Below are 26,076 nucleotides of genomic sequence, written 5' to 3'. Positions count from 1 at the left end.
GTACATCAAATACACTTAAATGAAAAATAATTTAATTTCTCCATGTGGCTTATTACCATCTAATCAAAATGTTCTAATATTGGTAATAATTTGTAAAAAAAAAAGGTAGAATCTAGAAGGCTGTAATAAATACAATTAAAAGGGTATCTTTTGAATTTCAAGTCTTTGCTCTTGTAATGTTATATACACACGTATGAATATGATGATGACAATATTAATCAAAATAGAGGTAGGGAATATCTGACACAACTTCTCAACCAATGGGAAGAGTTATGTGGCACACCAGGGGTATTGTGGTCCCAAAATTACTATTATTTATATATATATACAAATTAATTAATTAAATAATAACAATTTGGTAGTCCCTCGTCAACAAAAGCAACTTGCACACCCCTAGTGGCCCTAAATTAGATTCCATGATTTTGTTTTCTTTTGGCTGCACATTCCACTGTTTGTTTCTTTTGACAATTTTCTCGGCATCTGCGTGTACATTTATTGGCTGCGTACTTGACTTTTTCAAATGCAAATTAATATTTGGTGCAATTATTTATCCAATTTGTTCAAAGGAAAACCAATAGTAATTGTTATTATTGATCGTACTATAATTATGGGTTTTTATTATATGAATAGGGTATAAAAGTAGCAAATGTTAAAAATTAAATTTTGTAAACGATCGCTGATATAACATAAAATCATATTATAATGTAGCAATCTGTAAAAATTAATTAGCCGTAAGCAATCGAACTTATATTATATCAATACAAAGGTAGTTAACGAAGCTCTACAGGCCCCTGCCCTCTTACCTGTTGATCGCTCTATGTCGCACTATTACCCTCCGAATGTCCTCTTCGAGTCCTTCCTCCGTATAGATATCGCTCTATCGAGCTCTTCTCTCTCTAGAGACCGTCTTATCTTGTTTAAATATTTAACTTGTTTAAGATTGCATTATGCTTACAATAGTTACAACTGGAACCACACCAATCCTGTTGGCTTAGGTTAGGACAAGTTACAATTTTTCTTACATTCTGGGGTCTGATAATTAAAATAGCAACTGGCTTTTCCAGGTCTTGTATCAGTGACAAAAAACCGAGGCCAGAAATTCTATGAATTAGGAACATCGACCGCGTTGGCCTTTTGACAATTTTTAGCTTTTAATTTCTAGCAAAGAAAATTCAGCAGATGGACAGACATCAGACATTTATTATTGTTTTACTTTCTATTGTCCTGTGGGTTCACTTTCTAGAATCATTGGTGAAGAATTCAATTATGTGATTTAATGTCCTTTAGGTAATAATTCAATATATAAAAAATAAGCTTGAAATCAACGACAAGGGTCGGGAGTACTGGAATTGCCCCTAACGAATTTTTATTCAAGAAATTCTAAAAGTTGGACTATATATATTATAATATTATTAGAAAAAAAGAACATTTTGAAACTTTAAATTTAAATTTGATCTATTCAGATTGAATGTATATTATTATACCACCAGAATAATAGTCTAGTATGTAGTTAAATCACCGATTTTCAATTTGAATATCATGAGTTCAAATTTATTATAAACATAGCACTAGTCTTTTTATATGAATGTGCAGCAGTTAGTAACGATCATTTTATAAATTTAGTTTATTTTAAATATCATAGCTGGTTCAATAATCAAAATAGATAATACGTCAATAACGTTTGGAGAAAATAATAATTTAAATGAATTTAGTCAAATATTTTACTTTAAAAGGAAAAAAAAGAGAAAATATTGTTGTAATGGAGTAGCTAAAAATTTGAAATGAAGTCAAAATATTTTGAAGTAACTTCACTCATTAGTAACTTGAATTAAGGTATAAGTAGATGTTGGGATACTAATTAAGAACATAATTGTATAATTAAAGCAATAGTTGATTCATTGCTTGACTCAGCTTTTGACAATATAATTCCCACCAGATTCGATCACATGGTTGACCCGAAAAGCTGGGTCTTCCTCCACGTCGGCAGAGCAAAATCAAGCAGCAGTCAAAGATCTACTTGTCCATGAAAAAAATAGTTATATATATTGATTTATTTCCTCTCAGCAATTAATACTTATATATTTTCTGAAAATGCGACGATTGCGTGTTTATGGTGATGATGAGGAAACAAATTGAAGGCACAGGACAAAAGCGTGTTGCTTACTGAATAACAGATATGACACTTGTATTATTGTATATGATTATTTTTTGTGTCTTCCTTTTCCTAGTAATTAAACGAAATATTTATAAATATTTTTTTTATTTTATGTGAAATTAATTGGTAAAAGCTCGTTTGAGTTTGATTTGTGAACTTATTAAATTAAATTTGAACTTAGCTTTTCGTCTGATAAATTTTCATGTCCAGTTCAAGCTTGATTCGAGTAAGAAAGGAATAATAAAAGATATTTGAAAACTTTCTTTTAACTAATTTACTGTCGCAATATTTATAAATTTCATCGAAATTGAAATTTTCAGAAATAGATATAGGAGATAAAAGAATCAATAATTAAAAAGTTTAAAGACAAAAATTTTGAAATACGCTCTATTATTTAGAATTTTCAAATTTTTTGCTATTTAAGTACTTGTAATATTCAAAATAATGGTTCGTGGATAAAAATGTTTCTGAATTATTGTTGTCAAATTGGTTACTTTTCAATGAAGAAATTACGAGTTTGAATTTGTTTGTGGTTCTACTTTGTTGTGGAATTAAAAAAAAAAAAGGGAATTTTTTGAATAAAGTATTTATTCCTTTCAAACACGTTAATTAATGTTATTTAAGATCATGTAATATTTACAATGATACTTCTATAAAGTTAATATATATATATATATATGTATCATATTTTATGTGAAATTTTGAATTAATTTATGGTAGTATTTATTTGGTGCATTTTTTCTTCCTTAGAAAAAACAGAAGAAAATTAAAACAAAGATTAGTAGTAAAGTTGTGAACAAGTTGCAAAGATTCAAACATAGCAGCAGTACTGCAAAGTTGTAAGAAACTATACAAAAATTAATATATAATTTATGTTGTCCAAATCCTAAGTCATCTACTGAGTCATCATGTGCCTAAACCCACTACACCCTTTTTCACTTTTTTTATTCTTTGGTCATGAGATAATATTATATAAAGAATAATAATAATAATAATAATTAGTCCAATTAAAAGAGCCAAAATACGAATTCGGGCAGCAACAGAAATCAAAGATTCCGTGATGCTTTTCCCATCACCAACGTGGCTACGTTAGTATATTATAATTGGGGGTGGTGATGCTAAAGTCGCGTACTAGTCGGTGAGCTTGAGGTGGCGTTCCCATCCCTGCTCATATACATATATTAACTACCTCATCGCCAACTGAAACCTATGGAGTTGGAAAGTGCGCTTTTGTTCAGCAAACGACCTATACATTGATTAAACTAATCCCTCACTTTTATGTCACATTATCTTTCAGATTTATGCTTGTGAATAAATGATACAAGATATGCACGAATAATTCCAAACTTTTCTTAGGATCTTCTAATTAAATGTTTTTAGTTATTATTTGGGTCGACTCATCGTACTTGATTCACTAAAAACTCGAATTTTATTTAATGTGTTGGTGGGGATACTGTAACCAATTATTGAACAATGTCTCAATAAATTAAGTTTCCTTAATCGGGATAGCTACGAGTTCTTCCATAACTGGGACTTGGGATAGCTACGATTTTACCCAATTTGACATTTGATTCCCAAGAAGAAATATCGAAACAAAATAAATGGAAAATTTAATCAAATAAATTGTTTTCCAAGTGATGTAATTAGATGAAAGCTCACACAAATTACATATAATTATGAGACATATATATATGTGTGTGATAAGAAGAAATCCTAAAAAGAGTATCTAATGTGCATGCAAAAAAGAACAAAATGAAACATGATCCAGGCCAGCACTAACTTGATGATGAGATAGCCATGATGACTAAGTGCTGTAATTACACTACAATGTGGAGATATGATTACGATAACCATGAGAGGACCACACATGATTATAAATATACAATTGCCTCAATCATCATCCACTATTCATCATCTACGTTGATTAGAGGGTGAGGGGAAAAGGATTATTATTAAGGAATTGTATATCCTCATGTTAAATGACTATTTCACAAACTAATTAATTGTAATTAACTAGTGATAGGGTGATATATACCTATAAGATAATTTAGGTTAACAAATGACATTATCCTTTACCATATATATATATATGTATATAGTATAGGGTAAGAGTTGGAAAAAGAATTAAATTTAGATAAATTTTATATGTCACGATTTGAAAGTTTGTCCCACTTCAAATCTGACGTTTTAATTATGTGCATTTTGCAGTGAAGGAGTGACGTTGTGGTGATCACCAAACAAGGCCCCACCACTTGATTCCTCCACACCATGCAATCCTATATGCAAAATTCCATTTTGCTTCTTCCCGGAATCAAATGAGGGTTCTTGTGAAATGCTCGAAATGGTAAGATCCAGACCTTCATAAGCTAATCAAGTTTTATTTAAGTGGTATGGTTGAAGTCTTGTAATTAAAAGACTTAAGTTCTTATAGTTTAAAAAATGAGATCCATTAAATTTAATTGATTGGGGTCTTTTTCACCCCCCCCCCTTCGTCTTAATAATAAATGAGGCATTTATACTAATACAACATTACGCTAATTTGATAAGTTAACCCTTTTTTTTTATAGTTTTGTTCCTTCTTTAATATTTTCCTTTCTTGAAATGTCAATCTTTCTCTTTTTTATTGATCTTTTTCTTATTGAGTACTTTCTTTTCTTGGAATGTCAACCTTTTCCTTTTTCATTGAATTTCCTTTATTCTCTAGCACATTCCTTTCGAAAATGACGACCTTTCAATTTCTAGTTTGATTTTTTCCTCCATCAAATTCAAATTCTACGAATGTGGGTATGTAAGTCTATATCAATTTTTTATTACTATTTTTCTTTCAAACATGTACGTTAATCAATGTATTGAATCAAATTTTTTGTTTAAATATGCTAAATGATATAATAAATCAAATTTTATTAAGAGAGAGAGAGAGGGCCCCTTAATCAAGATGTTGTTTGTTCGATTATTATGAATGCAGGTTTTCATTTATTTCATAATTAGATTTTAAATTTTTAAATTCAATGTAATTAATATTCCGAAATGCATATCCTCAACATGACGTGTAATTTTGGCACATATATCTACATGTATGAAATCACTAGTGAATTTGTGTACCACATCTAATGACACGTCATTTCATATGTAATAATACCTGGTTAATAAAATTTGTTGTGTCTGTAGCATAGAATATGAAAACGACATGATTTTGGGATCATCTTTACATAGTAATATGTTCCTTTGGTCACCTTCGATTTTCCCTCCGTTCTACACACGCATTATCTACGTAGAAAGCCCATCATCTTACATCACTTCATTCAAAAACACTAATTATTTATTGATAAGGATAGTGATGCATTGTTATATGATTTTGGTGACATATACTGCTGAAATGGCGTGGTTTAGATAGAGATAATTCTTACATTATCTGTTGTAAGATTGAAAAGGGATATGAGTATACTTCCACTAAGACGTAATTAACGCATTTGTAAATGCCGAAGCAGCCCACGTTTGCACATATGCTATGTCTCTTGTTTTTTTAATTACTAATAATTATATGCGTTCAATATTTCAATTTGTACCTTTTTTACTGTGTCAAGGAAAAAATGAAAAGGTGAAATGGAGATAGCATTAGAAAGCAAGCACATGTATTTAGACATAAATTGGAACATGACAGCATTACTATGATGTCATCTACCAATACTTCTTTTACGTGAGTGTTGAGATTAAGGTTTCACGATCAAGAAATTGTGAGTTCAAATCCTATATCATAATTTTAATAATTGATAATTAATATATTATTTATTAATATCAATATTTATAATTAATCAACAATTATTATTTAAATAAATAAAAAGTTACTAAAAAATAAAATAATAACCTACACGTTACTGGGATTTGAGTTATAATATTACAACGAGTGGGCATTAAATTTACTAATTAAATTAGACTTCATTAGTATAATTAATGTAAACTCGAACCCAATTGGTGGACTAATTATCATATGAACACTTAGATAATTTATTGGATTTACAAAAAGTTGAAATATCCCGGAAATTATTATCTAATATTGTTGAGTTAATATTATGTAAAATATTTAGTAATTAAATAATGACCCATGAGAAGAATAAGCAGAGTAAAGAAGAGGGAAAAAAAAAAACAAAAAACATAGTCATGTGTATAATTAGGTAAGTTAAGTCTCATGTGACAGCCCAACCCCAACGCATCGGCACACACGCGTTCCCACCTGTAAGGAAACTCCCGATACCCACAACACGACACACCATCCCTCCGTATCACTATAACCCGCACATACCGTACATTTTTCTTTAGTATTTTATTAGGATAATTATATTTATATTTTTCGATCTACGATTTATTTATTTAAATAAATTATTTTTAATTTTTAAAATAATTATACATCCATCAAAATATCATTATCACTTACACAAATAATTTCTTACTTTTTCAAAAATTTACACAAACATCCTCTAAAAATATCAAAATCATTACATAAACTATCCTTATTTTTTGAATGTCAGAAATAGTTTTTGTTATTATACAAAAAATAAAAATAGTATATATAAATAGACCATAAATCGAGAGTATAAATATAATTATCCCATTTTTATTTCCAACCAAAACAAATTCACTTGATACGCTATGAACTCATTATTGTAGCCTAATCATCAAACCCAAATTCCCACAACCAATTATATATTTTCTTTTCATCAAATTATAATATTAAAACTATCACAATTATATACATCAATCGATAAAATTTTTATTCTACTATAATATTGTATATAAATGTGTATAACACGACAATCGCTTATTATTTGTCATACCGTAATTATTAATAGTGACAATTTAAGTATATATTTTTTTGCACGTCATGTTCTGACAAAATAAAATTGCTATTATAGTTTTTCGGAACCAAAATTCATTTTCACCTATTAGTACAATATTAATTATTATAGATACTATAAAAATTATTAGTTAATATTTAATCATAAGTAGCATCAATTGTGAGCACTATACTAAGACAAGACTTCTTACTGAACTAGTGACATTAATTATTTGGTGAAATAATTGGATAAGCAGTGGAATCTTCAAATGGGGCCCAATAAAAACAAATAAAAAATCACAAAAATCCCACAGCAAAATTGTAAACCATAGGGTTGGGTTTGGTTTACATCAACTTGCAGCTGTGGGCCCCCCGGAGAAGGAGGACCTCTCCGTACAGAATCCTCATAATTTGCATCCCATTTTTCATGTATTAAGATGGGTCGCCCATAGGATTTGATTTTTTTTTCTTTCTTTTTTTTTTAAGAAAAAAAATCAATTTCACTAATTTTGATCGAATTAAATTGAATTATATAATTAAGTAAAAAATAATAATTATACATAATTTTAATAAAATAACCCATCATATAATAAGTAAGATAATATAAATTATTATATAATTAGTTACAAACATAAAATTTGATTTGTTGGCGTGGATTGCAAAACAAGAGAGTGGGACAAAGGTTTAGGACAAGAATGCTGTGAAACATCTTATCCAGATTAAGAGTTTTTGGCTGGACAAAAAGGAGAAAGAACTAATAAGATAAGGTTTTGGATTTTAATATGAGTAATTAAGCTGTCAATAATGATAATAACAGCACACAGTTCAGACATTAATTAATCTATATGGACTGTACATATGAAGGGTTAATTTGATTAGGTTAATTTGATTAGGTTAATTAGAACTTTCTCGATATTATATTATTTGTACGTGTAATACCTCATTTAATCATATGGGTTTCACCCCATTATTACCAACACAGTGATGTAATGATGTTTGAATAACGTAAAACTCATCATTTTATACGAGTGTATTATATATAATCTGGCAACACAACTAGCATTGATGAAAGGAACATTTTATGATTATCACATTCCTTTAATTGAGGTGGTTACGACCTGTTTTAACTTTAATCTAATTTTTTTCTACTTATTTACAAGTAAAAGGAAGGATTTGATTGGTTCCATGTTGATAAAATGTATGGAATGAATAGGGTGTGTAGTGTGGGGAGATACTAAGGTGAACCTGGCCAATAAGACAAAAGAAATATGGAGAGGACGAATCAAATCATGCCAGGTAAGATTTTATGGGGGGAAATTAATTGTGATTGGATGAGGGTGGTGTTTGTCTTCAAGTCTATCCATCCCTCATTACCAGTGGCCCATAACACCCCCCATCCTGTTGGGAATTACCAGATTATTACACCCTCTCCCATCGATCCTCTCTCAGCTTCCCACTTCATTAAATTCCCTCCTTTTTATCTTATCTCATGCTCATACATCTCCTATCATTAGACGTTTGCTGCTTGGTCTATTGCACGGAATTTATCCAACCAAAACTCGCATACAATATATCTAATTATTTCTATTTATTTTCTTGGGACATTGTATTGAATTTAATAACATAATAATTACATGCATGTATATAATCATATATAGATATAAGGGATGTAGATGTGAAGAGAGGAGAGACCATGCCGATAGTCAGCTCAGCAGTAGCAGCATAACTCAGGGGGGGATGAACTTCGCTACAACCGGTCCACGCTCTCTCATGTGAATCCCATCAACTTGCTCTCCTTATCTTACCCACAATTTATACATATACTTCTTCATCTTAGTTTTATATTCTATAGAATTTCTTCTATTATTTTTCCAAAAATATATATTTCCACATATCAAATACTAAAACAAACTTGACTATTAAATAAATCGATTTTATTTGCCATAATACATTAATTAAACTACCAGACGAAGGGTTTGAGTGGCTTATAAGTCCCAAGACCTCTCCTCCCTAGCGACGCGCCTTTTTAGGACAAAACCGTGAGACTCATACGAATTCAGAACGGATAATACTGTGCACAACGAGATACCGATCGAGTCGCATGCCATATCATTTGGCACCGTCTATGAGAACAAGGTCATGTGCCCCTCCTAAACCCCTAGTTTGAGACATTGATGATATAGGCAACGCGTTCCATATTAATTGCAGACGAGGAGTTTTAATCTTATAAGCTCCAAAAACCTCCTCTCCCTAATAAGGCGCCTTTTTAAGACAAAATCATAAGGCTCATACAAAGCAAGAGCGGACAATACCTCGCACAATGGGACAATGATCGAGTCGTAAGCCGCATCATAAAAAATTTCATTTTTTATTTTTCTTGAATTTATTTTATGTGTTTAGTAAATTATACATATTTATTAGGTTTTAATCTATATCTTATTATTAATTGAGAATACCCTTTTGACGCCTCAATTTTTTTTATCTTTCAATATATATTTAATTTTATTTATTTATTAACTTTCCATCCCATCTCTAAACCACTCTTCTAAACTTTCAAATTGTCCACTTTTCTCAACTTCCACAAATTTTAACTTTTCATAATATATTTTTAAAATTTTAAAATTTTTAATTTTTCAATTAAAATATATTTTTAAAAATAAAAAGTAGTTTTAAAATTTTAATTTTATGCACACTCGTTTGGATGTGGCACGCACACTAATTTAAAATAAAAAGTGTGAACTGATGGTTTTGCATTATGAAGCCCATAACACACACATACTTGTTATTACTACTATAGTTAATTAAGAGTTAAGAACCCCCCACCCCACCCCCTCTCCCTTGCCTCATGAATCTTCCTAGTTCCTTACCATATACTGTCTAGGGTTGACCCACCTCACCCACATCTCCATATCTCCAAGTTTTTCAAAATCTGTTCAATATATACAACTACTACTTTCTAACATTATTATATTTTCACATCACACATAATAACTTGGGGCTTCCACCCCCTATATATATATATATCCCTCTACATACACAATATGTCTCCACAACAACTCATTTCACAAATTCAAACTTCTCTCTCTCTCTCCCCTATTCTGTCTCCAAGAATTTCATCTCACTTTCTTTACTCTTACAAACTTTTAGACAAAACAAATGGATGGAAGCTGCGTAGATGAAAGCACAACCAGCGAGTCTGTATCAATCACGCCCGCATCCACCTCACCAGCGGCCGCTAAGTCGCCGGAGAGTCTTTGCCGCGTCGGCAGCGGTGCCAGTGTGATTATCGATGCGGAGAACGGCGTCGAAGCTGAGTCGAGGAAGCTGCCCTCGTCGAGGTTCAAAGGGGTGGTCCCTCAGCCTAACGGCAGGTGGGGTGCACAAATCTACGAAAAGCACCAAAGGGTTTGGCTGGGTACTTTTAATGAAGAAGAAGAGGCCGCGAGGGCTTACGACACCGCCGCGCAGCGGTTCCGCGGCCGAGACGCCGTCACGAACTTCAAGCCATTGTCGGAGACCGAAGAAGATGAGGTGGAAGCCGCTTTCTTGAATTCTCATTCAAAAGCTGAGATTGTTGACATGCTCAGGAAGCACACGTATAATGATGAGCTGGAGCAAAGCAGGCGAAACTATAATGGGAAGAGGGCTGGGAAAGACGGCCCGTTCAGCTTCTCCAGCGGCGGCGACAGGGCGGCGAATGCCCGCGAACAGCTTTTCGAAAAGGCGGTGACGCCCAGCGATGTCGGCAAGCTTAACAGGCTCGTTATACCGAAACAGCACGCGGAGAAGCACTTCCCTTTACAGAGTGGAAACACTTCGAAAGGCGTTTTGTTGAATTTCGAAGACATGGGAGGTAAGGTGTGGAGGTTTAGGTATTCATACTGGAACAGCAGCCAGAGCTACGTGCTGACTAAGGGTTGGAGCCGATTTGTGAAGGAGAAGGATTTGCGGGCCGGCGACATTGTTAGTTTTCAGCGATCAACCGGCCCGGATAAGCAGCTGTACATTGATTGGAAATCAAGAAACACCGGATCAAATGCAGCTGTTGCCGGAGTGGTATCGGGCCGGGCTCAGCCAGTTCAGATGTTTAGGCTATTCGGGGTCAACATACTTGAGGTGCCAAGTAACTGCACGGCCCCCTCCACCGCCACGGCCACGGCCACCGTCACCGCCACCGCAGCCATTGATAGTAATGGTAGTTGCAGTAGTAAAAGGATGAGAGCAATGGAGATTTTGGGATTAGATTGTAGCAAGAAACAAAGGGTCATTGATGCCTTGTAACATTAATTAGTTTTAGTTTCTAATTTATTTTGTTTTTGGCTTTTGGTTTCAAGTGTTAGTGTAGTTGGGAAAGGGATGAGAAGGTGATGGAGTGGGATAGTGCAAGTTGCAACAAAAGTTTCAATTGTATAGTAACTAGACCAAGAAAAGAAGGCCGCCAGCCAGCCAGCTGAAGAGAGCTGCACCGCAACTCAAAATGAAAATACCAAAAATTGTCAATTTCAACTTCATTTTCTTCATTTACTATTCCTCAATTTTCATTTTTCTCCTTTTAATGAAAAATTATAATTCAAACTAAGCTCTCACCACATCAAATCAATCATATTACAAATAATATATATATATATATATATGTAATTGCAGCACACAAATTACATGATCATGCATTCGATATATAATTAATTTAAATTCAATGAACCTAAGATGAATTAGAATTTTCCCTTATATAAGTGCTTTTGGAATATTATTGCTTTTCCAAAGTATCTCTAATTATTGTGACAACTGTTAATGCTTATCCCATTTCTACTATGCATGCATGATACATACCAGGAGAATGGGCCTATTGGTACAGTGGGTATTATTCATGTATCCAATTGGATTAAATGCAGTTTTAATCTTGTAACGTTTATTTTCTTTTTTTTTTTTTGTGTGTTTTAGTTCTTTATTTTGATAAAGTTATAAAATAGTTTTATACCTTTTGTAATTTTTCAAAATATCAAAAATAGGTTTAATAAAAAAAATTTAAATTGACCAGTAAATATCACATGTGTCGGTTGAAAATTCGCTCTTCTCACCTTATTGATTTTTTTTTTTATTTACGTGGCATTTAGTTTAATTGTTTTTAGATGAGTTTAATTATTCGTGTGATCGGGGTATGATTCTATCGGCTACTACAAATTATATGGTGCATGAATTGATCTGGGTTTTGAGATTCATCCACTTTACTGATCGAATCATGAAAGCAATCTCGATGGCTGTAAAATCCTTCTCTCCAATCTAAATCATATCCTCTAATTCAGTATTAATTATTTTATAAGAGAGTTAATCAATTAAAACCAAACTGTCTTAATTGTCGTAACATGAGAGTTTCATGTCTATTAATTAATTATAAGTGCGTTTGACCGGATTCTATTCTTAGCCAAAAAAAGAAATTAATAACAATTATATATGTCAGCTTGTTTATGTAATGTCGACAATAATTGATAGTTATGAACAGTGCAATTAAGGTATGCTTAGGCATAATTAGTCAAAGGAACTATTATTAATAATCCCAGGGAAGAATTATGTGCGATTACTAATTAATTATATAATGTAGTAATTAATTGTTATGACACGTATCTCTTTCTGGAGTCTAGAGACTATAGTTTTTTTTTTTTTTTTCTTTTTTCAATTGTTATTAATTTAAAACTAAGAAAATTGTCGTTAGAGAGAAACGAAAATGTCAACACATCTCGTAGTTGTAAAGCTTGGCGACTTTTGTCATGATTTTCAAGGTAAGTAAAGTCGTGGTTCTGTAAAGCTCTTGCAGCTTCAACGCAACTTCCCTCAGCTAAAATCGATTGCTTTACTCACGTTCTCCCCACGCTTCATTCCAGCTTCTTTCTTTATTAATACTTTCATGGGTGGGGGTACTCATATGATTTGGCCTCTTGTACTTTCCGTAGTACATGTCATGAATTTTAATATAAAATGGGTAAATTACACATGTTTTCGTAAACTCGTTATAATTATAAATATCTTTTTATTTTTTAAAAAAGTTAGCAGTCATCTAACAAATATTTCATACAATGGGCTGTCATGAGTTATATTTGTTAGACAATCATCAATTTTAATAGAAGTATTTGTAATTTTTCAAACAACGAAAGAATATATATAATTATAACAATTTTAAAAGAGCTATTTATAATTTACTTGTATAGATAATTAGGTTAGTTTCATTTAATTAAATTATTTTATTAGTTGTAGGTAGTCAGTGAATGATTTAAAAACTTATATGATAAATGCAACAATATTTATACTTTGTTATTCTTTTGTGCTCTCACCTATCTAGAATCTATAATATTTTATTTTATTTTTTTTATTTATTATGTAACTTTTCACTTTCACATTTTTTAAAATTTCATATATAGGTAGAAAAAGTTTCCATCCTTTGAAAGTTAACTTGGAAAGAAAAACATTGTGTATAATTTTGATAGGGCTGGAGCAGCAAAGAATGATGTTTGGGCCAAATGTACCAAATTTGAAGCTAGCATAAGAGGGAGGCTTCTGTCTGGACCAAATCCATGGGCATTTGGGATTTGTTTGTTCACGTTGGACTAGTAAAAACTTTATGCTATAATAGCAGTTACTCAAATGTACAATATTATAATAATGTGATTGATGATGCATATATGTTTGCGATGCGAATACATAACACTAAATTGTGGCACCCCAGGACCGGGCCATCTCCCGAAAATATCTTACCCTTATCTTTTATTTCATCTCTCGGTCAAATGCAAGCCCAAGAATCTCTCTTTCCGTAAGAATGGCTCTTGCAAATATTACACTCTCGCAGGCAGCAGCAGCTTCCCTACAACTCTCGTCTTCCCTTTTCCATGGTGAAGGGATACTCTCAGCATCATCCACGCTTCTTATGGGTTCACCGCTCGGTTCACGCAATTCTTCTTCTCCGTCCAGTACGTGTGTCTTGTCCACCATGTGTTTGTTTATTTGCGTCTGTGTTTGTATGAACGTAGGTTTGTGTATTTGTCTTTACTCTTCCTACAGTTGGTTAATTTCACAGTGTGTTCTCTATCGGTATTCGTGAAAAAGGTTGGAAATTTGAGTTTGCTTTGACGTTTTGCAGCTATTTATCGTGGGCTAGATACAGTTTTATCTCGGAGTTTGAGTATACGATATAAAATTATCCGACAATATGGTCGATGTGAAATTATCCTAGTATCATTGCGAGAGTTTAAATATATGGAGTCTTTAAGATGTTGAAAAGTTGGCTTGCTGAATGAATGGGTTTTATTTTGGTACTCGGTTGTTTCTTGTGATTTCTGAGTTTTTTTTCTTTCATTCTTGATATGATATGAAGGTCCAAAAGTAACGAAGAGGCTGCTTCTTGTTCATTCGAAGAGGATATCGGGCTTGGAGGAGGCCATCAGAATAAGAAGGTAATGTATGCTTCATTACAATCTTATTTGGCAGCAATACACTTATATTCGACCTTTTGATCATTATTCAAGCTAGGCTGATAACCATACTTTGACCAGATAGGTGAAGTGTTGATTTGTCTTAGACAGTGCTGATTGAAATTTTGCTGGTATGCTTTTGCCGGTAGTAATACTTTCGTGATAAAAATTGAGGCTGAATGGTGATTTTGTCATGCTTCGATGAATTTCCATCTCTTAAGGAACAGTGTGTCTATCTTATGATAGTTCATGTAAATTCTTTGTTAAGCTGGGAATGAGAGTCTTTGTTTCATAAATTTGATGCACCAAAAATCAACTAACTCCCAGAATTTGAGTGTAACATATTCCTTTCCATTTTGATTTCTTTGTTTTCAGCTAGTTTAGCAGTGGAATTTGAAAGAAACTAACACATTCAGTTGCAATGTGTAGACATCAGTACTTATTGTGGTTAAATACCATGTTAAATAAAAGTATGACACTGGTGTGTCGTAGTTTCTTTCTTGATTTATTTTTTCCAACATATCAAAAGATTGTGACATGTTGTCTATTGACAGGGAGCGTGAGCTTCGAACTTCACCAACGTCTAAAAGAATGCCTCCTTTAAGGCGCGGAAAGGTATCACAACGACTTCCTGTGCCTGATCATATTCCAAAGCCACCTTATGTTAGTTCAAAATTGTTGCCAGAAATTTCAAGTGAACATCAAATTCATGATTCTGAAGGACTTGCTCGCATGAGGGCTGCGTGTGAGCTTGCTGCTCGGGTGGTGGACTATGCAGGAACTTTAGTTAGGGTGAGAATTTGCAGTTTCAAGTATTGGAAATGCTTTTTATCGTATGCTATTATTTTAGGTTTTGTTTCGAAACTTTACTATTAACTTTTTTATGGAAGTTCACTTACATGGTTTTATATAAATTCTCAGCCATCAGTAACAACAAATGAAATAGATAAAGCTGTGCATCAAATGATCATTGATGCTGGTGCTTACCCTTCTCCGTTAGGGTATGGGGGCTTTCCGAAGAGTGTATGCACATCTGTTAATGAGTGTATGTGCCACGGAATACCTGATTCACGCCAGCTACAGGTTCTGTGTGTTTGTTGTTAGCAACCTCTGCCAGCTTAAATTCATTTCTGCATTTGAAATCATTCATTTATATGCAGGATGGTGATATAATAAACATTGACGTGACAGTCTACTTAAATGTGAGTTGTTGATTATTGCTTTTGTTGCTCAATTTTGATGAATGTAGTATACTTCTTATTTGACTTACTGCAGAAAAATCATACTCTGGAGTTCTCTATATTTTACCTGTTACCTTAATTGACTCTTTCAGGGTTATCATGGAGATACATCAAAGACTTTTCTTTGTGGCAATGTAAATAGGGCAATGCAACGGCTTGTAAAGGTGCATTTTGCTTTTATTTGCACTAAGGAGTCTGTACCATCTTTCTTCAGTTGCATGTAGTTGTCGTTTTTATTTGTGAGGTATTATTTAATGAATACTATATGAGTCAGTCAGATGCACTTTTCATTCAATGGCAGGTGACAGAAGAATGCATGTATAAAGGCATTGCTGTTTGCAAAGATGGTGCTCTGTTCAGGAAAATTGGAAAGAGGATCAGGTACTTATGTAATTCAACTACACATCAGGTGTAAATTATAATTGCATTTTAAATCAGGGGAAAATTATAATTGCATTTTAAATCAGGGGAATTGTGTCAAAGTATGGGCCTGTGGTTGTATAACGAATTATGAACTTGGACCATCTTTTTTAGATATTGTACTCCGTCCCTACCTTCTTGAGGATCTAGTTTCGTACATAATTTGAAGTGCATGTTCTAAAGCTATACGATCAATCTTGTGTACATTTCATCAGTGACTGCATAAGATGGATAAAGATATACGACGCCAAAACATTCATGGCAATTATAGACCATCTGACGTCTCTTCTTTCTTACAACCACTTCATCTTTTTATAAAACTTTGATATGCATGGTCGTTTATGTGGATGAGATTTTAGGCAATAGATACTCATTCCTTCAGGCTCTCTCTTCAGAATATCATATTTAGTCATTCACTTAATATGCTGAATGTTGGTTTCCATCAGTGAATAACATATGCCAAATCACTTTAGCTTGGTTCAATTACTTTTTTTGCCTTTTTCAGATTTTAGAACCAGTCATCTTTGATTTGAGTGCTATTTCATTTTTCTTTTGTTCTGGTTTGCGACATCATTTACATTCCTGTATCATGTTAATACATGGGCTGCTTGCGAACTATTTATCAGAATAAAGATAGACAGTCTGACAGTACTAAAACTGCTAAAAGAAGCTGTAATACATCATAACTGTAAGGAAAATATTATCTTGTACTAGTAACACCTCTATCCCTGTTTACGCAAAAATGGTGGCTACATACGCTTAGTGTAAGTTCAAATTTCAGGAGGGCACATAATATTTGGAATTTAACTGGAGATTGACATTTTTTCTGGTCCATGAATTTGCAACTTCTCTTGTTTATTATCTCAGTGAACATGCTGAAAAATTTGGCTTCGGCGTGGTGGACCGTTTTGTTGGACATGGCATTGGGACTATTTTTCACTCTGAACCTCTCATATATCATCACCGTGAGTTGCTCCTTTTTCTGATTTATTCATGTATTAGTTTGTTAATCCATCTTCATGTTATCATTGAAGAGCCCCTAGACAAACCATTAGGGTCCCTTTTCCTTTCAATACATCTTAAAATTTGACTTGCAACACAGTAGCAGTGCCCCCACTCACCTGGGTGGCGAAAAACCACCACCAAAAACACACACATGCACGCTGTCTTCACATTTCCTGTTTCCATCTAATGGTAAAGACTTACATTAGAAAATGAACTTGAAGCTATAATGCTTCAGATAATGAGCTTAGCACAGTCTAATTTTTTGGTTGATTGCATTCTGGAAAAGAGAAATTAAGATCGAATTTCTTTCTTCCTTGAGTAATTATTTATTTTCTAATTTTTTGGTTGATTGAATTTCTTTCTTCCTTGAGCAATTATTTATTTATCATGCTTCCTAATTTGTTGCACTATATTGTGATGTAACATGAATATCTTTGATAGGTAATGACAAGGCTGGTCACATGGTTGAAGGGCAAACATTTACAATTGGTGAGTGTTCTACATTTAAATTAAATGCAAATAGGTTTCTTTTCTACCTTCTTGAATTTAACAGATCCAAAATTGGTTACAACTAAATTATATATTTGCTAGCAAAATCAAAATGTTAGATTTCACTTCAGCATGATGTGACAAACTTTGCTGCTTAGATGCTTAACCAACTATGGACAAGTCAAAATGTGGAATGAATCATGCATGTATAACCTTTTCACTAATATAATGTTTATAAAACTGTTATGTTTATTTTCCCATAGTCAATTTATGTAAAATTCGAAAGAGTAATCGATGGCTTAAAGTGGGCATTCAGGCAATCGTAAGGTTTCCCTTTGCCACGGTTCACCAATTGGTAGAGTGCTAATTTTAGTTGAGCAGATAACTGAGAGTTGAACCAATGCAGACTATTGGCCAGCAGGAAATTTTCATAACTTCTGTATGAATGAAACCAAGTTGAAGAAAAGAAACCAAGTTGAAAGTATATGGCATGAGATATACTTACTAGTTCTACTAGCAAGAAAATACAAGTCATCATCTACATGTATATTTCGTGTTTCTAATCTTTTAGTCCATTGAATTTGTCCCTTGCTCTCTTTCATTGATTTGTTTATTGGAACAAACTTCTGTGCTTTCTTGCGCATTTTACGGATAGAAAGTGACTGTTGTTGCAGAACCTATTCTTACATTGGGAACCACGGAGTGCATAACCTGGGAAGACAACTGGACTACTCTAACTGCGGATGGCAGCCCTGCCGCACAGTTTGAGCATACAATTCTCATAACGAAAACAGGTGCTGAGATTTTGACAAAATATTGAAAGGTTATAATATAAAAGATTTCGGGATTGTCTATGATATCTGAAATAACAATGGGCGGCATACACTTGGGTATTTGTTCTGTGGGATTGGTCTTCTGAACTATCCAAAGGGTGAGAGAATTTATCTGTAGCCGGGCCAACAAGAAGACCCAAGAACCTGAACAATTAGTAAAGCTCAATATCACTTGAACACATACGACACCACCTTTTTTGGTATTTCGATCCCAAGGAATTATATTGAGCAGGGGAACGTTATTTCAGAATATGAATTTCTATGATGCCGGCTGGAGAATTCCATGACCCTTTTGTGCTATATCTATCAATAAACTGATAAATTAATGTAAACACTTGGACTCAATCATTAAACTCATAATACAATAAATTAATATTACAATAAACTCTTGTGGGAGTTGAATGCAAGACTTCCAACTTATTCGTGGGACTTTAATTTTAATCATTAGCTGAAGCCATTATGGGTCGGAATCTACATTTCGAATTTGTATAAGTTGGTGGATTGGCCCATGACCTTCCTGAATGGTACCTATCTAACATTAATGGTGGGGACTTCGTCAATGTATTCCAATCAATTAATAGTACTACATTTCATTTTAGCTTCTTCAAAGTTCCAACACCTTTCTTTGCCCCTAAATCTTGAAAATATGTATCTTCTTGAATTTTTCCTTTTCTTGAAATTCCACTGTCTTTTCCATCACACTTAGTACCAATACAGGAAATAGGCTTAGTTTTTTTCTTTTATAAAAAAATAAATAAATAAAGAATGGTTTAGGACCATTGATTAAAAGCCGGTTCCATGGCCAGATTGCCCTTCTTCATGACAGAAAAGAGGGTGTTTAACTGTTCAACATTTCCCCAAATTGTGATGATGGGTCAGCATTCAGCTACTGTGATCAACCCATCCTTCACGTGAAAGGCCATGCATATACATATCTCATACATGCCTCACTTCTCAAATGGAGCTCTTTTGCTTCCTTATCTTCAAAGGAATTACTTCTTTTTTCCTTTCTAATACTGGGAAGAGTAAAAAACATGAAGTAGTTTTCTAATTATTTCATTTGAATCCATATTATTATTAAGAATTATTTGTTGGTGGGTTCTGTATCTCAATAAACACAAGTACCAAAATGTCATGAGAACATCCGAACAAATCAAAGATTTGTGCATCTTTTATTTTAGTCGGATTGATTCAGCAGTTAAATCTCATTGTCTGTCCATTCCTAACATATGAAGTTCACTTTTACATAACCACACTTATGTAATTTGTTCAAGTGAATTACAGACATAAACAGCTTAATAGTCGAAATTTAAATATGTAATTAATGCTGATACTCTATAACGATTATCTTCTGTGTTTTTAAAATGATTTCACTAATTTAAGTATTATAAAACTATTACAAAGTTTTGTCCAGTAAACACCTAACTAATCTTCCTTGAACAATTTTCAAGAATAGAATGTATACGTTGAAAAAGTATCAAAACGTTAAAAAATAAAAAAAGAGGCAAGAAAATAGCAGAGCAGTTGATCACTGAAAATGCATGACACAAACAAAATCTTGAATCAAACATCATTGCTTGCGTCAACTGCGAACATGCTAAATTCATGCTTATCTCTTTCCTCTAACATTTTTAAGTCTTTCAACACTAAAGAGCAATGATGTAATAATAAATTGATCTTGTTCGAAAACAAAAAATAAAAAACACACTAATGGGCCACATTAACAATAAACGTTATATCACTAAATTGGATCAAAATCCTATTGAGAGAGAGGGAGGGGGGGGTGATAAGTTTATAGGTTAATAAATTAAAAGAAAGGACAAGTTGGGAATTATAAATTTTCTTCCCGTGGAAATTGGAAAAGCTCTACAAGAAAATGGCTAACCCTAAAATTGTTTAATTAACAGAATCTGATTTATTATTCTTTATAATCTTTTACTTGATTTAACAATGTACCTTGTCATGTACTTTGACTAATAACTTCAATTTCATCACATTATCTTTTCGGACAAATGACAGATGAGTACAATTAATTAATTATACCCTCCTCAAATTCAATCCTCATACTAAAAGAAATTAAATTAAGAAAAATCACATATATAGAACTATTATTAATTAAAACAAAAACAAAAACACTCTGCTTTAAGGTTAAATTCATTAGCAGAATAATTTAACATTTTTGTTTAGTAATTTCAAGGTCCAAATATATTTTTTGTTTGAGAAAAAAACTATTTCAGTTTGCAAATTACTATTCCAATGAAATATTCTCCAAATATAGCTATTGAAATGTCATGTATTGCTAATTTTGGTTAATTTATGTTTCTCCATCTTGTCTTTCACTTATATATTTCTTGATAATTTCATCGTTACAAAATATATTTTAGAGCTTGTAATATATTAGATCTAATTTTATAAATACATTTATGAACTGTTTGTGTAACATAAAATTATAAAACTTGTAAAATGTTAGTAATAACAAAAAAAATCATGCTTAATTATTAGCAAAAATAAATTATATAATCATGCTATAGTGATTTTAAAAAATAATAATAATTACTTCTAATAAAGGGGGAAAAAAGAAAAAGAAAAGGCTATGTGGTGATGGGCTCGGCCGCACCTGATCCAACCTACCCCGGTACTCAAATTCAATGCCGGAAAAGGAAGATTCCAGTCTTCAAAAATGGGCGGGACCCACAGACAGCAGGTGTCCACTCACGATTCGCGCGTGTGTTACACCAAAACAAAGGCAGATTTGGACGTGGCGTGGCCCCTAGAGAGCGTGAAAGGCCACTGCAAGGTTTCCGAAACGGTACATTGAATGACACAGCTAACCGTACGGGGCGGTGGCTTGGGGCGTGTGTACTCACGCTCTCGGAGAAGATTCCGCTTCGATTCTTCTACCCCTTCCCCCAAAGTATATTCCCTTCCCTTCCCTTCCCACAAAAAGTTATTATACACAGAGAGAGAGAGAAAGCCAGGACGCTGAAATTGCAATTTTGGCCCATCACATTTCTAAAGTTTAAATTTCATCCTAATATTTGTCTTATTGTGCTAAAATTTCATATTTAGGATTTCCCCCCCTAATTTCACACTTTTATTAGTGGAAAATGTAAATATTCAAATTTTTTGTGTCATTTTCCAATAAGAAAAAAAATATATTGTCTTGCTTTTTCAGTCTCATTATTTTGAATATTTTTAACTATACAACCTAGTATTTGTTAGTAATCGGGAGTTTCTAAAGACAAAAATTCTGTCTCACCTCAATTCGCTTATTATGTAACAAACTTCTAAATATCTTTGAACTTATTTTTTTATGTATTGAAATAAATTTAACTAGAATTTTCTTAGCAGTATTTTACAATTTTGATCAGTAATATCTCTGATATTATATTTTTTTATATTTACATTCTACAAAATAAGTAAAATTCTTGATACTAACAGTGCGAATGTAATCTTAACATGTTTGAAGCTTGCGGAAGGAGTCAATGTGGAGATTGCCAAATTCTTCATCTTCATCAAATATGCAACTAATAAAAAAACATAAACAAATACTGCTCTAATTATTACCCTATACCAAATTCAAATTATGATTGATGAATCATTAGAACAATATTAAATTTTTTATAACTATTTTATGTTATTATTCACTCGCGACTGACTCAAATTTTTTAACAAGCATAAAGAATTATTGATTATATATACAAATTTAGTGTTTTGAATTCCATTATTCAATTATTTATGTGTAGTTCAGTTTGGCCAGTTTAATAATTACTGAATTAAAAAATAAAATTTCCCATAAGTGTATCTATTTATTGATATACAACAAAAATGTTATAACATGAATATTATAATAATGTTCAATTTACACATTTGCTACAGAATATTAAAATTTTTATAATTAAACTTTTTTCCGTAATTGGATCTCACTCAGTTCTATAAATATTTTCAGAGCAATCTACACAAGAACAACTTCATGTTGAATAAAATAATTTCTCAATTTATATAGTTTTGAATTATAAAGAACAATTTAATTAAAAGTATTGTAAATTCATAATATTAAACCAACTGTATTATGAAAATTATTCAAATGATTGACAAGAAGAAGGAAGTATCTGAGTGGAATATTCTAACATAGTATCAATAACAGAAGAAGAATACAAGAGCGCAATACTCGATCGAGAGGGAGAAAGAAAATGCTAAAATGCTATTGTTGATATGAAAAAAACAAAATTAAGTGGGCACAATTCGATGAACCAAAAACCTAAAGGGCAAAAAGACAAATTGCGGCAAGAGAGAGGAGCGCAGCTCATTGATCTTATCTAAATTATAATTACGTTGCGTCAATGGCAGCCCACATACGAGAATCGCCCCTCGAATATTCAACTTTCTCTCTCCCCCACTTTCTCTCTCTAAAGCTCAAGGAAAAAAACTCATATTCAAAGATTCGTCTGAACGCGACGCCCCGACCTCGACATTCTCACGCACCCCTTCTTCTCTCTCCTAAGCTTAAAAAACCAAAACAGAAACCGAAAGTCGGGAAATTTTTTGATTTTATTTATTTTTTCTTGCTTCTCTTCTCTCTCAGTTTATATATATAGAAAAAGAATAAAGTAAATAAAAATAGATAAACGTATGTAATAGCTATATATATATATATATACAGAGAGAGAGAGAGAGAGGCACCAGTTACATAAAATTGTTGTTGTGAACCAAGTTTATTCCATTTGGTGATTCTACTTAGATCCCTTTATTCTCGTATTTTCATTCGGATCTGTCTATGCTGAGACAAAACCAAACCTTTCTCCCCCGTTTTAATCTTCCCCCTTGTCTGGTCCCCAGCCCATTTCTAAAGCTAACTCCAATCCCATTTGAATCATATCAAGAATTATTTGTTAATCAAAGATGCTGATCAACAGCCATAATCACACTGATTTTTCCCACAAAATGCAGAGATGTCAGGATTATATCCACGCCTTAGAAGAAGAGCGTCGCAAGATTCAAGTTTTCCAACGTGAACTCCCTCTTTGTCTGGAGCTTGTTACACAAGGTACGTATATTTCCATTCGTATATATATACATATACACACATACATCATACATGTATGTATAGAGGGATTTATGGAGACTCTATCTTGTGTTAGTTCAATTTTGTTTATTGTAGCGAATATGTAGAAATCTTGAAGACCATCTTTCATTTTTATGTTATTTGAAGTAATTCATATTTTTTAATGGGATTCCGTTTTCCTTTTGTGTATTTTCTTGCAGCAATTGAGGCATGCAAGCAGCAGTTATCAGGGACATCAAGCGAGTACAATTTACATGGGCAATCCGAATGTTCTGAGCAGACATCCAGCGACGTGCCAGTTTTCGAGGAGTTTATTCCTATTAAGAGGGCTTCTTCTCAGTCCGATGGTGAAGAACAGGAGTCGTCCAAGAAGCCAAAGAATGACAGTGATGTTAGTAATAAAGATGGGAAGAATTGTTATGACAAGAATTCCCAGAAATCAGACTGGCTTAGATCTGTGCAGCTATGGAATCAGACCTCAGATCCACCCCCCAAAGAGGTAATTTCGAACAGTTCTCTTTCAATTTCTGTATCTGGGACTTTGTAAATTTGGACAGAAAATCTCATCTTTTCAAGACTTTTGGGGTTTAGCATTCACCGAGAAAAGTGGCTGTCATGGAGGTGAAGAGAAATGGTAGTGGTGGCGCATTTCATCCATTTAAGAAGGAGAAAAGTGTTGCTACAACTGCTCCCTCACAAGGGCCAGCAGTGAATAAGTCAGTCCCACCGGCGTCCACCAGTTCAGCGGATACTGGCGGCAACAGTGGCGGTGGAAACAAGAAGGAAGAGAAAGAAGGGCAGTCTCAAAGAAAGGCCAGGCGGTGTTGGTCACCGGAGTTACATAGAAGATTCTTGCAAGCCCTTCAACAACTTGGCGGTTCACATGGTATGTACATACAGTAGAACAACATTATACCTTTCTTGATTGTAACTATGTATTTGTTTCTTACTGTTGATTGAATTTCTGTCTTGTTTCTTGCAGTTGCTACACCAAAACAGATTAGGGAGTTGATGAAGGTTGATGGGCTCACAAATGATGAAGTTAAAAGTCATTTACAGGTTTGTGTTCACAATTTTTATGTTTCTTTGGTACAGGAAAAGTGAGAAATTCTCAAAGATTCTCTTTGATTAATTAGTACAATCTTAATTCGGGGTCCAAGATTGTCATAATGCGAATAGCATCTGTTGATAACTTGTGAGGTGGAGAATCACTTTAAAATTTGGGCAGAAACTTTCATTTGAAGAAAAGATCAGTACTATTTATTTGAAATGCAAACAATAACAACAATAATGCAGAGAATCAACCACTTTTAATCCTTATCGATTGCGCTTGTGAAACAAGATTGTCTTTGTTCGCTTTATTCTTAGGCCCATTAAGTCCTAATCAGAAACACGCTTTCAAGATTCTTCCCACTGAACACAAGATCAAGAATTATATGTTATGTACTAAATCTTTTTTTATGTCAATTATCTGAATCTTTTCCATGTCATTTGTTGCAGAAATACCGTCTGCACACGAGAAGACCGAGTCCTTCCGTTCCAAACACCACCGCCACCACACAACCACCGCAATTTGTGGTGGTGGGAGGAATATGGGTGCCACCGGAGTATGCTTCAATGGCAACAACCGCCACGTCCGGGGAGGCATGCGCATCCGGTGTTGCCACCTCTAACGTGGGAATCTACGCCCCGGTTGCCTCTCTGCCACCACCCTTCCGAGAATCATCAGCCTCCCCTAAACAAAGACTAAATAGTAAGCCAATGCACTCCGATGATAGAGGCAGCCATAGTGAATGCCGCGGCCAATCACATTCCCCCGCCACCTCCTCCTCCACTCACACCACCACGGCCTCGCCGGCTTGCTGATTCGTTTTACTCTGTCAAAAAAATTGTAGAAAAACTTACGGCAACGACTCTGATCTTTCAGTAAAAATTATCGAGGAAATAGAGTCGAATTTTGTGTCGTTTTCGATCATCTTAATTTGTGTTATAATACATGTTAATTTGTATTTTCTTGTATGTTAGAGGCATGCATACTTGATAGTGACAGTGAGATTGATTAATCTTTGATGGAGTTTGATTCCCAGTGTACTGGACATCATATCGATCAGAATAAGTGATTATTAATTTTACAAGTGATTAGAGCTCAATTGCTTTTTTTCTTAGTGCTTTGTCAACTGGCAAACATTTTCCCTTTTGAATTCTGAATCGTCACCGTTGAGGGTCACGATCCACAAAGAAGGGAAGATCAAGGTAGATAAAAGGAAGACCTGTCTAACTAATCCATATTAAGATTCTTACTTTGTGAATATAATTTCAAAAAAATTGACCGGCAACATAAATCGTTGTCCAAATTATTAGTATGGGCCCATGTATAATCACAACTTACACGATTTTTATCAATAGTCGAATTATAAAATAAATTATAAAAGTAACAAAAATAACATAGAACTAGTAATACTTCATATTATCGTTAGAATTTATGTCATGAATACTAGTTGGTTAAATGCATTTTTTTATCTCATAATATAAATTATTTGGTATTTTCATCCTGTAATTTTTTGAGGTAATATTTTGATT

General features: G+C 33.3%; 3 protein-coding genes across 3 annotated transcripts; all 3 read left to right on the top strand.

Moving 5' to 3' along the window:
- The first annotated feature begins 10,012 nt into the window (after positions 1 to 10,012).
- On the top strand, positions 10,013 to 11,506 carry LOC105156414 (AP2/ERF and B3 domain-containing transcription factor RAV1). Its single transcript, XM_011072532.3, has one exon. It carries the CDS (start codon positions 10,143 to 10,145, stop codon positions 11,265 to 11,267), a length of 1,125 nt encoding a protein of 374 aa, XP_011070834.1. The 5' UTR covers positions 10,013 to 10,142; the 3' UTR covers positions 11,268 to 11,506.
- A 2,174-nt stretch (positions 11,507 to 13,680) lies between these two features.
- Positions 13,681 to 18,710, top strand: MAP1C (methionine aminopeptidase 1B). Its single transcript, XM_011072531.3, has 10 exons — positions 13,681 to 13,942; positions 14,347 to 14,425; positions 14,998 to 15,235; positions 15,365 to 15,526; positions 15,604 to 15,645; positions 15,777 to 15,848; positions 15,986 to 16,065; positions 16,972 to 17,069; positions 17,551 to 17,598; positions 18,273 to 18,710. The coding sequence occupies exons 1-10, from the start codon at positions 13,792 to 13,794 to the stop codon at positions 18,416 to 18,418; spliced, it is 1,116 nt and encodes a 371-aa protein (XP_011070833.1). The 5' UTR covers positions 13,681 to 13,791; the 3' UTR covers positions 18,419 to 18,710.
- A 4,095-nt stretch (positions 18,711 to 22,805) lies between these two features.
- On the top strand, positions 22,806 to 25,646 carry LOC105156412 (transcription factor HHO3). The gene is made up of 5 exons (XM_011072530.3): positions 22,806 to 23,478; positions 23,697 to 23,995; positions 24,088 to 24,382; positions 24,479 to 24,555; positions 24,997 to 25,646. The coding sequence occupies exons 1-5, from the start codon at positions 23,334 to 23,336 to the stop codon at positions 25,360 to 25,362; spliced, it is 1,182 nt and encodes a 393-aa protein (XP_011070832.1). The 5' UTR covers positions 22,806 to 23,333; the 3' UTR covers positions 25,363 to 25,646.
- Positions 25,647 to 26,076: the final 430 nt, after the last annotated feature.

The sequence above is a fragment of the Sesamum indicum genome, linkage group LG2, assembly GCF_026168435.1.
Source record: "Sesamum indicum cultivar Baizhima isolate 11 linkage group LG2, ASM2616843v1, whole genome shotgun sequence".
Classification (NCBI taxonomy): domain Eukaryota; kingdom Viridiplantae; phylum Streptophyta; class Magnoliopsida; order Lamiales; family Pedaliaceae; genus Sesamum; species Sesamum indicum.
Note: the sequence above shows the minus strand (reverse complement) of the source record. Positions and strands in the feature narration are given on the sequence as shown.